Source organism: Vigna radiata, unplaced genomic scaffold, assembly GCF_000741045.1.
Source record: "Vigna radiata var. radiata cultivar VC1973A unplaced genomic scaffold, Vradiata_ver6 scaffold_364, whole genome shotgun sequence".
Taxonomy (NCBI): domain Eukaryota; kingdom Viridiplantae; phylum Streptophyta; class Magnoliopsida; order Fabales; family Fabaceae; genus Vigna; species Vigna radiata.
Window position 1 is genome coordinate 46,818 of NW_014542352.1, and position 16,552 is coordinate 63,369.

Consider the following 16,552-nt stretch of genomic DNA (forward strand, 5'->3'; position numbering starts at 1 on the left):
AAGTGCAGAAGAAGAATGATAAGTGGAAGAGGAAATTACTAACACAGAAAAAAGCTAGAAAAATTAAGCTATTTTTGTTGGTTGTATTTTGGGCATTACCAATAATGTTTTATATAATTTTTTTTTAATTAATTGTAAGTAGTGTTTGTATCAATGATAATGTTGTAAGATGTATCATAAAGTATGTTAGTTGTAAGGTATTTTATGATGAAAGAACCTTTGATGCTTTTGGCTTTTTATTCTTCTTCCCTTACATTTTCTTCTTCCCTCTCATTTATTAAGGTATATAATATTTTTAGTACTTTGGTTGTTATTGTTAATTTTGTGATAATTAGATTTATACAAAATTATTAGTTTAATATTAGAATGTAATATGAAAGTGGCTTGAAAGAGGCAAAAAATACAAAATATTTAATCAATCAGAGTCTAGCTTATACAATCAATCTAGCTTATATAATTAATCAATCACCATCATTCATATTTAATTGATTAAGAAAGAAGTAGACAATATTGAACTTAAATTTAAGTCAGAAAATATAGTTGATGATACAACAAAAGTGCCCGAACATATCCATCACATGTGTTCCATCATAAGGCTGACAAAGTAAATAAAATTAATAAAGTTGTTCCAAATTTATAAAAAACCAAAAAAACTGGACAAAGTAGGCCCCTTAAAAATCACACGGGATATCCAAAGGGTCTATTATATTAGAACTAGAGAAGATAAACGTATGCATCCAAAAATCCAACGAATCACTCATCCCATTACTTGCTGAATATCTGTTTAAAAATACCCATGAGCATGGATATTTGAAAAAATATATATTTTTAAAAATAAATCTAAATAAAATTAAAACAAATATAAAATATAATGTAAAGTAAATTAAATATGAATTAAATTTTAATTAAATCTAACCAAATAAAATATAAGTTAGATTTTAATTTTAATTAAATTTAATCTAATAAAATATAAACTAAATTTTAATTTAATTTTTTATGGATAATGGATACATGTAGGTATATGTTGTATGATACTCGTACTCGGTCTATTTTTAAGAATGTATTAAATTATTTGTTATCCATTACTTACGAACATCCGTTTAAAATATTCAATTACTACACGTAGCATATTTTATCTTGGATACCAACAAATATTGATACTTTTGCAATTTCTAGTTAGAATTAGCTTGAGATCCTAAATCACCTTTGCCCGTACTTGTAGGTTCTTTGTGGTCATAATATTCCTCAAGTTGGATCTATAACTTCTCATGTTACTCCTCTTTGATGAATCTATAGATATGGTACCTCCATTTCCATTTGTAATTGTTTTCTTATTTCTCCATGTATTACCAGGTCAATGATGTACTATAATTAGGTTCAAATATGTACAAATAACAAAAATGTAAAAATTTGTTAGATATTATTTTTGGGTGTTGACACAATGACACGTACATGTGTCAATTACACTCATATGACACTGTTTTTCTTATTTTTTTCTTTCAAAACTATTTTCTTTCTTTTAAAAAATATTTAAAATGATGGCACCCACCGTATCATCTCAATGTCAACAATAAATTATCGTGTCAAAGAATGATTTTTGTATTTTACCTTTGTGGTTTTCTTCCTCTTTCAGTCCCACCATCTAGAACATTAGCTTCCTCCTTATCCTCAATACCATCAACATCATCCTTATCATCATTTACACCTTCCACTTCGTCTTCTTTATTAGTTTCTTCCCTTAACTCTTCTTCTCCTAACTCTTCATCCCTAAAACATGTTTCTCCTAATTGTTCTTCTCTTAACTCATTTTCCTTAACATATTCTAGTTTTAATTGTTCTTACCTTACTTCTTCCTCCCTTACCTCTTCTTCACTTTTGCCTCTTCACCTTGATCAACAATAAAATGAGTTACTCAAGTCTACTAAGAATATGCTCATTTCAACTTCTTGTTGATTAGTCTCTACATAGTTAGCTAACTCTATTGTATCACTATCCACAGTGAATAGTTTCAAATTTTTATCCAAGATTCCTTTTTTCAACTTTTACCAAAGTTTAACATCTTTATCATATTTGAAGCCTCTTACTATACCCAATGCTTCAAGATATAGCTATACATAAGGATCAACTCCTCTAACCACATGTTTTTCCCCATTAGGTAGTGCAATCCCTTCTTCTTTACAAACTTTCCCATATTATGAAAAACTACACATATATCCATTTTAAACCCTACAATTTAAACCAATAATCAATTAAACAAATCAAAACAATCAACTACATTGTTAACAATGCAAACTAATTTGAATTGCAAAGCCAACACATGTGATTTCCCCATATGCAATTTCCCCTTCTCTGATTTCCCCTTTTGCAATTTTGCGACCATTATCAACGAAAACCCTTGCTTTCGTGTTCTGCAACTTCAAATGTTCTTTTTTTTTTTTTTTTCAATTGAATTTCAATTCCAAAGCATATATTTTTTAACATAGGATTTCTAATAAAAATAATAGAATGAAAATTTCAATTCCTTAAACTGTGAACTTCTCTTTTATTCTTCAATTCACCCATGTAATTAAAAACATAACATGTAACAGAGGGGTGATGTGAGACACTTTTTGTCACAAAAAAAAGAGTTAATGTCTTTATGTATTAAAAACTGAATTCATGCATTTTTTTAAGTATGAATATCTAACAAGATCAAACTTTCAAAAAAGAATTAAAACTAAAATTGTGTTAGTTTAAGATAAAAACATTGTTAATCCTTTTTAAATATTAGTATTTTGATGGAATATTTTTTAGTATCTAATTATAATGTTTCCTTTACACATTTCTCAAGTAAAAAATTATTTCAAGCTTACATTTACATGTGTTGTAAATTGTGAGGACAATAGTATATACGAGTAAATATAGACGAATGTTTAGAAGATAATAAAAATGTTTAATTTTTATTTTATTTTAACATATAAATATTTTGTATATATATATATATATATATATATATATATATATATATATAATTTTTGTAATATTTATTAATACAAGCTTTGTACAAACACTTTCATATTAATATGGTTAATAGTTTAAATGTTAGAGTGTTAGGTGTACTTTTGTAAAGTTGTTATTGGTACTATATTAAAAGTTATGAACAATTTTAATGTATAATCACGTGTTATTATTCTGATGAGGCAAACAATTATATACCTAGCATTTATAAAATTCAAGGGAACATGTTACAAAAACTATGCATATATAATATTTCTTAGATATAAAAATATTTTATAAAGTATGACATATTGAATATTAGTATACTATGATAAGAATATTGTTGTAGAAGTTATTATTATAAAATTATTACCTAAAAATATAAGTTTATATATATATATATATATATATATATATATATATATATATATATATATATTGAAAACCATATATTTTATTTTCTTTTATTTCAATACATTTATCAAATGTTAGTCAAAGGGAAAACAGTCATTTCTAAAGATTAACCAGAATTTGAAAAATAAAAGACTCATTATATAATATAGTCACTTCTCCAAGTTATCTTTCGTATGACTAATTTTTCCATGTATGTGAATTGCGTAATTAGATCTAAAATTAAAAGTACAATTTGATTAGAATCTCATCCAATTAGGAAATTAATAGTTAATTAGTTACCAACACGTATATAACAAACCACAAATGTATTGAGGTGTAAATTATTAAGTTTCTCATAAATACTTATGTTTCTTATTTTTTGTTTTCTTATTTTAAAAACATATTAAAATCATCCCAACTAAAAGTAATTGAGATTTCACACATATGAATGAAATGGACATTTCCACACGTTTAAAATTTGTTATTTCGACAACTAGAAATAATTTGAGTATATTATGTTTTACAAATAAAATATGCCTTAATATGACATTATAAGTTGATTATAATATATTAATTAAGGATAAAACATGTTTCAAATTTACGTATATAAGGAGAACACGGAAGTTTGTGAAATTTACGTATATAAAAAACGAAAAAAAAAACTCTTCGATAAAAAATCACAAACATAACAAAAATAAAGATAAGTTTGAGAAAAATTAAATAATCTACATATAACAATTCATCATTAACACAAAACAAAAACATTCATTAAAGACTTTTATCATACAACACAATTCTCTTGGTTCAATCATCACAACAAAATCTTTATGGTTGAGATATTTGACTATACTTTCAAAAAACCAATGCATTTTAAACCATCTCAGAGATTTTGCACTTGTGATATCTCACTCCCACCTCTTAGGAGTTATTGTTATATATTCATATATTAAAACAACGATTCATATCAAGTATGGTCAGGGTAAAACCCTTGTATTTATGAAGTTCGATCATTTTTCATATCAAAGCTCCATATTGTAGGAACAACCTCCTTTAGTTCTCAAAACTAGACATCTTTCTTTACTTGAGTCTAATATTAGTAGATTCATGATAATCACTATATGAAATCTCTTTCAATACACCTCCTAACATCATATCACCTACAAAATAATTCACACATCACATTAGATTAATTATGGCTTATGCAGTAACTCTACTCGAGCACTCACCAACATAGAAAAGTAAATTATAACTGATACTCTAACTTTACTCGACCACTTGCTCACACAAAAGAGTAGATTATGACTAACACCCTAGCTCAACTCAATCACTCATCCATACAAAATGAGTACATTTTGGCTAACATCATGACTCTACTCAATCACTCTATTTCAAAACTGTAAAACCTTTATTTTCATTTTTTATTAGCAAAAAGTAAATGAATTAAAGAAAAGAGAGCACTTGGGGTACTCCAACCCTTTTAAAAAAAAGTACAGGATAATGTCATACATGACTTTTATATCTTATAGGTACAAGTACCACTACTACAAAATTGTGAATAGACAACACTTTTTTTTTTCAATAGACAACGCTTTTTAAGCGTTGTCTATTAGCGTTCCCAAAAAAAGCCCTATTTATTGGGCTATCAATAGAGAATAATTATTTAAAAAATGTTGTCTATTCGTGTGATAAGTTTTTTAATCTCATACAACCACATGTCTCATCCAAAACAATTTTAAATTAATACAAAATAAATTATTTTTACTAGTTTTCTCTCAACACAAACCTCAGTTTGACTGATGAAAGGAACAAATAAAAATTCTCGCTTAGAAAAGCATGAGCTCATTAAGCGAACAATTACCAGGAGTGAAATTCCCAAAAATTCACCTAACACCCTGCCTACATAACAAAATTAAAGTTGAGAGGTCTCTGAAGTTTTAGTTCTAGAGCTCACACCCAACAGTACCTAGCTTGCTAATCCAAACCTTTGGAGCTCACTGTAATTTAATTTCTCTTTGGCGCAAATGCTTTTGAGGTTTCGTCAAACATCAAAATGCAGAATCTGATTTAAGTGTATCAGATTGATAAGTTTTGTCTATTTGAACTATTTTACCCTTTTCTTATTGTACTAAATTAAGTATAATTTAATTCAAAATATACTCAATTAGTACCAATGGATCAATTTGATACACCATACTTAGATTAAGAATTTTATCCAATCCAATTTTCATCAACAACTCACATTACAACATAAAAATTGCGTTATAAATAGAGTAAAATACCACAAACACTTATCACAACCTTATCATCATCACCATAAATTATAAACAATATTTTAAATTTTTACTAGTTTTTTTTACCTAATATAGCTTCCTTCAAAGCTTAAGTTCCTTAACTCAATAGATTGAGCTACTCTCAATTAGAAGCCTAGTACAAAGTACCTAAACAAGACAAGAATTTTGTACAAGGTAGAGGAGGAGGTTCACTGGAGAGATACTACACCAATGAGACCTGAGCTCAACTACATAAAGGATTAATACCACTTGTTTCAGATAAGGGACTCAAAACCGAACACAAGCCAAACTGCTCTGATGAAATGCTTCGGATAACATCACTCCTACGCCTGATCGGGTGCGACCTGCATGTTAGCACTCTGACGCTCAAGTCAACAAAGTCACAATAATCTCAAGGTAAGAGTGATTAGATCAAAAAGTGAAATACTTGACTAACATCTCTATATCTATAGGCATCAAGGTCAAGTAATGGGCATTAACTACGTGTAACCGCTGATCTGCAATCCCACAAGATTTGCCCTGTAACCACTGATCTGCAATCCCACAAGATTTGCCCCCAGCTGTAACCGCTGTCGTCGTGCCCGCAGAATTCGCCTCACCAATTGGACCCACCTTTATCTTATACTCACACTTCCTCGCAGATCACCCGATCAACCTATCAACCATACCGATCGACTCCCAAGCCTTCTTGATCGATTCCCATTATACCTGTTACCCATTCACCTTGCTTTTTCCTGATCGACCACCCCCCTTTCCCCATGCCAACCTACCGATCACACCTATATACTACACCACTCTCTACCAAAAACTTCAAGACAATACGTTAATATGTCTTCACCTTTATATGTTGTTCTACTTTCTTGTTTTTACTCAATGTAAAATTTAGACTCACTTAAAATTCTAACAAAAATGTTCATTGATCCCTGTAATGTGGTGCAATTAAATTTTAAAATAGATGAAAATTTACTCATGGAATTAAGTGAAAAGAAAGAAGAAGTAAAACTCTGCAAGGATGCGGGAGAAAAGCAGAAAAAGAATAGACTCAAAGTGCAAATACCTATCTCTTTCTTTCCTTTATTCTTATTATTTTATTTATTATTATTATAAACTACTTTACAATGTCAAAGAACTTGATCGGTTCATGAAATGAAAAAGAATGATCAAAAGATGAAATCTCATTTCGTTACACCTTAACTGAAAAACTTGTTTTAATACATCCAATAAAAATAATTTAAATATAAGTTTTCCTTTAATCATCTTGTCGGTTTTTTAAGAAAAGAAAATGACGGAACTCTCAATCTTAAAACAAATAATATACCTCAAATATGATGATTCATTATAATTTCGATACAAATGTGTTGATTAAATCTAATAATGATCTCAACAAACACAAATTATCAAATTATTGTTCAATAATTATTATTTTTAAAATTCATAGTAACATTAGTTATATCTTTTTTATTAATATTTAATTTACTTAAATGTATTGATAATGATTAAATTTATTACTTTTATATAAAATGTATTTAAAAATTGCATAAGTGCGGAAAGTCTTAACTAATTTCTTTTTTGTATTTTCTTAATAAAAGAAATTAAAATATAAATAGTATCTAATTGTTATTGTTACCTACTCGGAGGAAAGTGCCAAAAGATAGAAACCGTGTCTGTCGGTGGTCCACCGTTTTTACATGTTATCTACACTCTACCAGTCACACCTCTTCAAACTACATCAAATTAAGAATTACTAAGGTTATAATTTAATAATAATAATAATAATAATAATATTTTTAAACATATTATAAAAATTATTAAATGAACTTTATGACATCTTCAGAAGTATATGTTCAATCTATTAATAGGGTGATTTAAAAAGAATTATTCTTCACATTTTTAACCTTTTATAAGTAGCAATAAAATATAAGCTACTTAATTCAACAATTAAATTGAAAGAGAATAAAATATTAGACGAGGAATGGATCTTTTAAATATTTTTTTTCTTGTTCTTTGAAAATCTTAATTTCTTAGATGATATAAAAGGTGGTAAAAGTAAAATCTTCCTAAACAATAATATAGTTTTCTTCTTAATTATTTAGAGGAAACAAAATATTTTTTTTTTAGTAAAACTAACATATAATATTAGATTTGTACAAGGTGTTATATACATATAATCTAAAATTTTATATTCCGTTTAACTAGATACTTAAAAAAAAAAACATAAAAGGAATGACATAATCGTGAGAGATTCTTTTAATAATTATAAAATTATGTGAAATATACTTAATTTTAGAGATTATTGAGAGAGTATGGGCAATGAGAATGTGATACTTCACATTGGTGAAATTTCTTTTAAAAGAAAGAAATGGTGAGAAAACAAAAGACATTATGGTGCAAGAATCATATATATGACATGCAATTATTTTACAAACAGCAAGGCTAATCATAAGACAAATGTCATAAATCAAATGGAATTTAGTTTAATTCATGCAATTAAAAGTAAAATGGGGGATGGGCCCCGCGTAAATAAACCAATCTGAAAGGGCATTTTAGTCATTCTATATGATCCTCTGGCTCGCCTTAACTGTCTCAAACTCGTTGTTGATCATATTTTCATATAGAGTGTGTGTATATATATATACATACAAAGTGTGTAGAGTCCAAATCTAAATCTGGGAACTACCATTTTCCATCCTTCTCTTTCTGAAGAATTTTTTTCTTGCCTTCGTCTTTTCTCCTTTTTCGCTTCACGGTCTACAATTTGTAAGTTGTTTTTCTCATTACTCTGTTTGCCCTGTTTCTCTCTCTATTTTTGTATCATCTGGGTGCCGTCGGCCCCCATTTGGTGTTTCTGAATTTTGCTGCGTAAAGATTTGATATTCGGGCTAATGCATGATTTTTTGTGTTCTGGGTGATGCTCTTTTTGTTGGATCTGTGATGATTATGAGGGTATTTTTGTTTGGTGATTCTCTTGGGTCTTGATCCACGTGATCGTTTTGGTTTAATGTTGTGAAATAATCAGATCTGTGCTGGATTTGTTATTCTGAGCAATGGTAATTGGTTTTGTGAAGATTTCATTGCATTTCGTAGTGTTAGTGCGGAATCTGAGTCATATTTTGTTTATTAATCTCTCTCTGTTTTTTTTTTGACATTGTTTATTTGTTTATTCATTTATCTGCCTTTGTATACATTACCAAGGTAAGGTTGAAGTTTAACTATTTCATTGTTCGTTTTTTTCCTGAAAGTTGGTTGTAGAATTATTATTATATAATAATAACGATAACAATTTCCTTGTCTGTTTTGTTTTTGTACTTTTCATCTCATAGAAACCGGATCAAGAATATATGTTCACATAATCCCTTGGCTGTTTTGTTTTACTCTTTCCATTGGACTTGTGTGTGCTTTGCTGCTATACCCTCTGGATCATTTCATTTACCATCAAATGGACGCTATCCTCATGGGTTATTTAACCCTGCACACAGGGCAGGGAGGTTTCAAACTATCACCTCCTGCAATGCTGAAAATTACCATAACAGCTGTTGTAGTTGGTTGATTTCCTCGTGTTAAAGCTTATGCTAAAGTGGCTTACCTTTAATGGCGCTGTCTAACTTAACCTTATGCAAACTTGGGTTTCTGATTGCAAATCAGATATGGAGTTTCACCTTAATTGAATGAAATCACCTTTAATGGGACTCTTTATCTTACATATATACACAGTGAAACCCCAATTCTGATGGGATAATACTAGAAAGAAACAGAACCTATGGTACTGTATGTAGGTTTTTACCCATTTGTACTTGGGATAAGTTAGGCAACCCTTTACTTAATGTGTGATAGTTTGTTGTTATTTTGTTTATTATTCGGTGATTGTGATTCTGATACGTTTTTTGTGATTTTACCTTATTTTTATTGTAGAAGCTGGTTGACATGGCTACGCATACACCAAAAAATATCCTCATTACTGGAGCTGCTGGATTCATTGCATCTCATGTTGCCAACCGGCTTATAAGGAGTTATCCCCAGTACAAAATTGTTGTTCTTGACAAGCTTGATTACTGTTCAAATCTGAAGAACCTCACTCCTTCAAAATCATCTCCCAACTTCAAGTTTGTGAAGGGAGATATTGGAAGTGCTGATCTTGTCAACTACCTGCTCATTACCGAGTCCATTGACACAATAATGCACTTTGCTGCTCAAACCCATGTTGACAACTCGTTTGGCAACAGCTTTGAGTTCACCAAGAACAACATATATGGAACTCATGTCCTTTTAGAAGCCTGCAAGGTAACTGGGCAGATAAAGAGGTTCATCCATGTGAGCACTGATGAGGTATATGGAGAGACAGATGAGGATGCTGTTGTTGGAAACCACGAGGCTTCTCAATTACTTCCCACAAATCCTTACTCTGCAACAAAAGCTGGGGCAGAAATGCTTGTCATGGCATATGGCAGGTCATATGGGTTACCTGTTATCACAACACGTGGGAACAATGTTTATGGGCCAAATCAGTTTCCTGAGAAGTTAATTCCAAAGTTCATTCTCCTGGCCATGCAAGGCAAGCCTCTTCCAATCCATGGGGATGGTTCTAATGTAAGGAGTTATTTATATTGTGAAGATGTTGCAGAGGCTTTTGAACTTATCCTTCACAAGGGAGAGGTTGGGCATGTTTACAATATTGGTACTAAGAAGGAGAGGAGAGTTATTGATGTTGCCAAAGATATATGCAGGCTTTTTAAGATGGACTCAGAGACTAGTATAAAATTTGTGGAGAACAGACCATTTAATGACCAGAGATACTTTCTTGATGATGAAAAGCTGAAGGTCTTGGGTTGGTCTGAGAGGACAACTTGGGAAGAGGGCTTGAAGAAAACCATGGACTGGTATATCAACAATCCTGATTGGTGGGGTGATGTCAGTGGTGCATTGCTTCCTCATCCAAGGATGCTGATGATGCCAGGTGGATTGGAGAGACACTTTGATGGATCTGATGAAGAGAAACCTGCATCATATGTCTCAACTAATACTCGAATGGTGGTTCCAACATCCAAGAATGTTAGCTCTTCTCAGAAGCCTCCTCTGAAGTTCTTGATCTATGGAAGAACAGGTTGGATTGGGGGTTTGCTGGGGAAATTGTGTGAAAAACAAGGGATTTCCTATGAATACGGAAGAGGGCGCCTAGAGGATCGTCAATCACTTGTGGCTGATATTCAGAATCTGAAGCCTACTCACATTTTTAATGCTGCAGGAGTGACTGGCAGACCCAATGTTGATTGGTGTGAATCCCATAAAACAGAAACCATCCGCACCAACGTTGCTGGGACTTTAACGTTGGCTGATGTCAGCAAAGAGCATGGAATCTTGATGATAAATTATGCTACTGGATGCATATTTGAATATGATGAAGCTCATCCAGAGGGTTCTGGCATTGGCTTTAAGGAGGAAGACAAACCCAATTTCATTGGTTCTTTCTATTCTAAAACCAAAGCTATGGTAAGCTCACTTATTTTATTGCCTCATTCTCTTTCTGTTATTCTTACAATTATGTCTTATAATTTGGATGTGAATATTTGTCAGGTTGAAGAGCTCTTGAAGGAATATGACAATGTGTGCACCCTCAGGGTTCGCATGCCAATTTCATCCGACTTGAGTAATCCACGTAACTTCATCACCAAGATTTCTCGTTATAACAAAGTTGTCAACATTCCAAACAGCATGACCGTTTTGGATGAACTTCTGCCTATTTCGATTGAGATGGCGAAGCGAAACTTGAGGGGCATCTGGAACTTCACAAATCCTGGGGCAGTGAGCCACAACGAGATTCTTGAGATGTACAGGGATTACATTGATCCAAGCTTCAAGTGGGTCAACTTCAACCTTGAAGAGCAAGCCAAGGTGATCGTAGCTCCAAGGAGCAACAATGAGATGGATGGAACCAAATTGAAGAAAGAGTTCCCTGAGCTTCTTTCCATCAAGGAATCGCTGATCAAGTATGTCTTTGTGCCAAACAAGAAAACTGCTTAAAAACATTAAGCAGTTTCACGATTTAGACATTACAGGTTATGCATTTTTGTAGCGGGCTACATAGATCAATCATTATTTCATTGTTATGTTATTGGGTTTTGATAAAAACCATACTGCAAAACTAGCCGATGTAGGTTTTGTTGTTTAGCTATAAGTGGTTCCAGTTTCAGCATATAGTTGCATCACGTTACTTCGTTTAGAAGGTGGCAAGTATTATAATTGTGCCAGATGTGGTTTTTAAATTAATATTTCAGCTGCTTTGTTCTAGTTTGTAGGGTCTCTGTTAAGAGCAGCCTTAGATAATAGGGGTTTTGGTACCTAAAAGCTTATTCGTTCAACTTTTGCATCTGGAAAACATGTATTCTTTTATTGCTCATATATTATATCGTTTTTCTGGGGTCTTAGGCGCTTGCATGTCATTTGCATTGTACATTATGCAGTGAAATGGATGTTTCTGAGATATTCATTTAATTTCCTCCTGTTTAAATGTATGTCACATTGATTTCAACTTAGTTTGTTCCTATTGATAAAAAAATACCAAGCAAATCATTTGTGTGTGAATACTATTATAAGAGATAACTATAATAATTAATTTAATGATAGTTATTGAAGTATGATACAAATTAATTATGATATTTAAAAAAGTATCATTTGTCTAATAATTGATTTGATTACTACTATAAAAAGCAACTATAATAATTAATTTCAGAAGAATCTAAAGTGTGACTTTTATTATAATTCATTCGATAATTATTAAACAAGCAGTTTACATCATAATCGATTCAATTTCTATCAGAAAATTAATTTGTTCATAATTTGGATCACAATTAATTTAATTTCAATCAGAAAGATATCATATATCTGCGTGAAAAGAGTTATTAATATAAACAATTTGGTTATCAACTAAACATAGTTGTATAAAATTCATTTTAACAAAATAATGTTTGGTAATAATGTTTGATTGATAAAACAAAGTAATAACTACTATAAAATATTAAATAAAATTAAAAGAAAAGGAAGAACTTTCAGGATAAAAAAAAAGGAATAACAAGTTGAAGAAATACATTCCAAGACAAATAATTTTATAAATAATGATTGTGTCAGTTTTCACATGTATAAATGTTTTGTAAATATATTCATAATGTACTATATGACTGTTTAGTCAGTCACACCCTGAACGATCAATTATAGTCTGGGTGATCAATCAACGAGTCTAGTCAGCCACCATACAGGCCAACCAGTCATGAAAATGTTCAAAACATTCAATCTCCAACCAGGTTGGTCGGTCATACACCAGTTCAGATAGTCAAGCATTCACTTAGATAACAAGTCATCAAGCCTGATTAGTACCAGAATAAATTAACCTTAAAATTAATCAACTTAATATTAAAGTGTAATTACTCACTTGGTTGTAAGTAGGTCAATATTAATCAAAAGTCCACCACAAAAATTATAAATAAAGGTTTAAGGTAATAGGGTAAGTTACATACATTAACTACTGTATTAATTTTTATCTGCCAAACATTGAATTGGCTTTGACATCAAAGTAATTTTTGCAGGTACCATTCAATTGGTTTAAATACGGGGAGATAGCTCACTGGATAACACTTGGACTTCAGACAACACAACACAACCCGAACTGTTGACCTTGACCCCACACCCGAAACATTTTGGAACCCACTGTGGGGCCGAGTGATTGGCATTAAACCCTATGGTGACTTAAGGAACATGACAAGTTATCTAGCAGCAGAGGAATCAGATAACCAGCTTGACCATCTTGAGATGCTCAAAAGCAAGCAACGAAAAATGGAGGAGATGTAGCTTAAGTATGAAGAGGAGTTGACAACCCTTCGTGTTGAGTTTACGAAACAACTCATGAAGGAAGCACGAGGGCCAACATGGAACATGAAAACCCCTATGCTAGAAAGGTGGACGCTCCCCACTTTTTAGAAGTATGACGACTTCATCGATCCTGATGAACATCTTAGAATGTTTATGAACGCTCTATACCTCTAGTGACCTCGTTTGGTGTAGGGCTTTCTCCCTCTCACTTAAGGGTGAAGCATTGGCCTAGTTCAATTCCTTCTCACCCAACTCCATCGACAACTTCGCCACCATCCGTGCTTAGTTTGGGGCGTAGTTCCCTACAAGCCGGCCACATCATCTAACAACTCTCGCCTTGGTGTATATCTGGCAAGAGTCGCTCTGAGCGTTCATGGAGCGGTTTGGAAAGGTAGCAAGGAAGATTCAGAACCTTAGTCATGAGGTGGCCTTGCACTATATGATTATGGCCTTATGGCTTGGATACTTCGTTGAAAGGCTTTATATGAGTCCAACGAAGAACATGGACGAAATAAGACAACGAGCCACTGAGTTCATGCGAGTTGAAGAGATATGAGACTTTCGATGAAAAATGAGACAAGAAGCCTTGACAAGTGATAAGAAGGCAGAAAAGAAACTGTGCAGGTGAATGAGCGACACCCACCTTAAGGAACTGCTTATAGGGTCACAGTTTCACCAGTACACTACTCTTAATGCACCCAGAGTAAAGATACTTAAAGAAGCTTTGAATGACGAATTGATACATCTTAGAGAAGGAGGCCACCCTTAAGGTGCAAATGACAATAAGAATTGTCTATATATAAAAAAAAAGGGATACACAACGAAGGAATGCACCACCCTTCGTGACAAAATAAAAGAGCTGATCTAAGTCGGTCACCTCAAGAAATACATTAAAACCGAGTGAGAGGAGATGAGCCCGCCCCCCAAGCACAAAACAGAAAGCAAGAGTAGAACCCTCCAAGTGCAAAACAGAAAGCAAGAGTAGAAACTGCTTGCTTATAAGGCATATTAACATGATCTCGAGGGGGTTTGCGGGAGGTAAGTCTTTAGCATCTACGCATAAAAGGCATATTCGAGCGCTAAAGACTGTCCACCTTGTGACAGGATCCCAAGGACTATGTGTCCTATCACCTTTACAGACAAAGACTTCAAGGCTTCAAACTCAGACCAAGATGATGCAATGGTGATCACTATTGAGCTTTGATTGGAAAAATTATTTTTGCAACCCTTCTTATATAGGACGTAATCGAGCTTTGATTGTATTTTATGAAAGCTTAGACGCTCGATCTAATAAGAGTTATAAATAGTTGTTTTTTACGTGCTACTCAAAATGTACACTGTAGAGTTTTTATAAGGACTTCCCTGGATGAAGAGTAATCATTTAGCTTAGAGAGTTCTTGTATTTGGAAAAAGAAACACAACTATAACTTTTTATAAGAGAAGCGTTTAGGTAAGAGAAGAGATAAATGCACAGTGTTTTTATATTGGTTCAGTCCAACTAAGCTATGTTCAATCTTCTCCGCATAGGGTTCCACTATAAACTCTACAAGATTACACTACTCCTGGTCCGAGTATTTGTGCCACTCCTGGTTTGAGTATTCACACCACTCCTGGTCTTTGAGTATTTGCACCACTCGTGGTACTTAACAAACCTTGTCAGGATTTCCTTTGAGTACTCGCACCACTCCTCGTACTTAACAACCCTTGCCAAGATTTCCTTTGAGTATTCGCACCACTCCTGGTACTTAGCAGTCCTTGTTAAAGACAAAATCCTCTATGCGAAAAAACACTCTCATGTTTTGAAGTTTAATCAAATAACATTAAAACAGGTTAACAATCAAAAAATAACCTAGAGTGAAAACACAAGACTGAGAGCCTAAACCCCAAACAGACACAACTCAGAGCCTAAACCCCAAACATAGGAAAACACTTAGGTCTTAGGAAATAGGAAAACAACTAGGATAAAACACCTGGACACATGGCTAGACGATGTCTTATCCTAAAGCGTCCAAGAGAAATTACGACAAACGCTTAATGCTTATACTACTTGGAAAAGGTATTTGGCTTCTTTCAAAAACAAAATAGGTCGAGACAATGTCTCTGAAAAAATACATTAAAAGACATAACAATTAAAACATGTAGGAAAACTTATGCAAGCTAAACACTATCTGTCTAAAAAGAGACAAAAACTAAAGAAGCATTTACTTGATCAAACGATACCATGAACTCAACTAGTACCTCGTCTTTATGATGAAGTATATCTACGCTTAGTATCTTCAGAAGACAAGAACTTAATTGTAAAATACTACTTAACGATAGAAAATCAAAATCACTTTGTTGTTCTGAGCAAGTATTAAATGACATTAAATGCTTAACGTTCAAAAATAACAAAAGTGATAAGAAAATTCAAATCTGATGCACGCACAGTTTACTCTAATTTTGCAGATAAGCTATTTTACACGCATCCATAGTGTTGCAACCGGAATCACGACGGGACAACGATCCAAGAAAGAAAACGATTTTTGAAAAGAGATTTGGAGTCGCCACCATAGTTTATTCTGAAAAACTACGGAAAAACCATAAGAAGATAAGGCATGGTCCACGAAAAATGGATTGGGTTCGGGAGTCGGTTACGTGTAGGGAAGGTGTTAGCACCCTACAACGTCTGCCCGAAGGCAGTACCTTTAATTAAACACACGAATGTGACGTGGTTTACAAAATGTTTAACTATCCCCAAAAACGACAATCTAAAGAAACAAAAAAATATTTTTAGCGTTTTGGACCCGACAAGGATTGACCTTGCTCCTACGTATTCTCATTAAAAATGAAAAATTAGGGTTACATAGTTCTAGAAAATCGTTTGGGAAATTTGTTTGAGGAAATTGTTTTGGACAAGATTTGGATTTTTTGGGAAAATGAAGAATAAGAGAAAGGTTTTCAACACAAGGCTGACGCGAATGGTCACACGTGTGCTTAAACCTTTTGAAATAATTTTTGTTTAATTTTAAAGGAATAAGAAAAAAAGGTTTTCAGCA

General features: G+C 32.5%; 1 protein-coding gene across 2 annotated transcripts; it reads left to right on the forward strand.

Annotated features, from left to right (window-relative positions):
* The first annotated feature begins 8,284 nt into the window (after nucleotides 1-8,284).
* Nucleotides 8,285-12,162, forward strand: LOC106779553 (trifunctional UDP-glucose 4,6-dehydratase/UDP-4-keto-6-deoxy-D-glucose 3,5-epimerase/UDP-4-keto-L-rhamnose-reductase RHM1). Of its 2 annotated transcripts, none has more exons than XM_014667672.2 (3): nucleotides 8,285-8,417; nucleotides 9,570-11,144; nucleotides 11,229-12,162. In XM_014667672.2, the coding sequence occupies exons 2-3, from the start codon at nucleotides 9,582-9,584 to the stop codon at nucleotides 11,673-11,675; spliced, it is 2,010 nt and encodes a 669-aa protein (XP_014523158.1). In that variant the 5' UTR covers nucleotides 8,285-8,417; nucleotides 9,570-9,581; the 3' UTR covers nucleotides 11,676-12,162. The 2 variants fall into 2 exon arrangements, with proteins under 2 accessions (XP_014523158.1, XP_014523160.1); XM_014667674.2 differs by having other exon boundaries at nucleotides 8,297-8,417; nucleotides 9,573-11,144.
* Nucleotides 12,163-16,552: the final 4,390 nt, after the last annotated feature.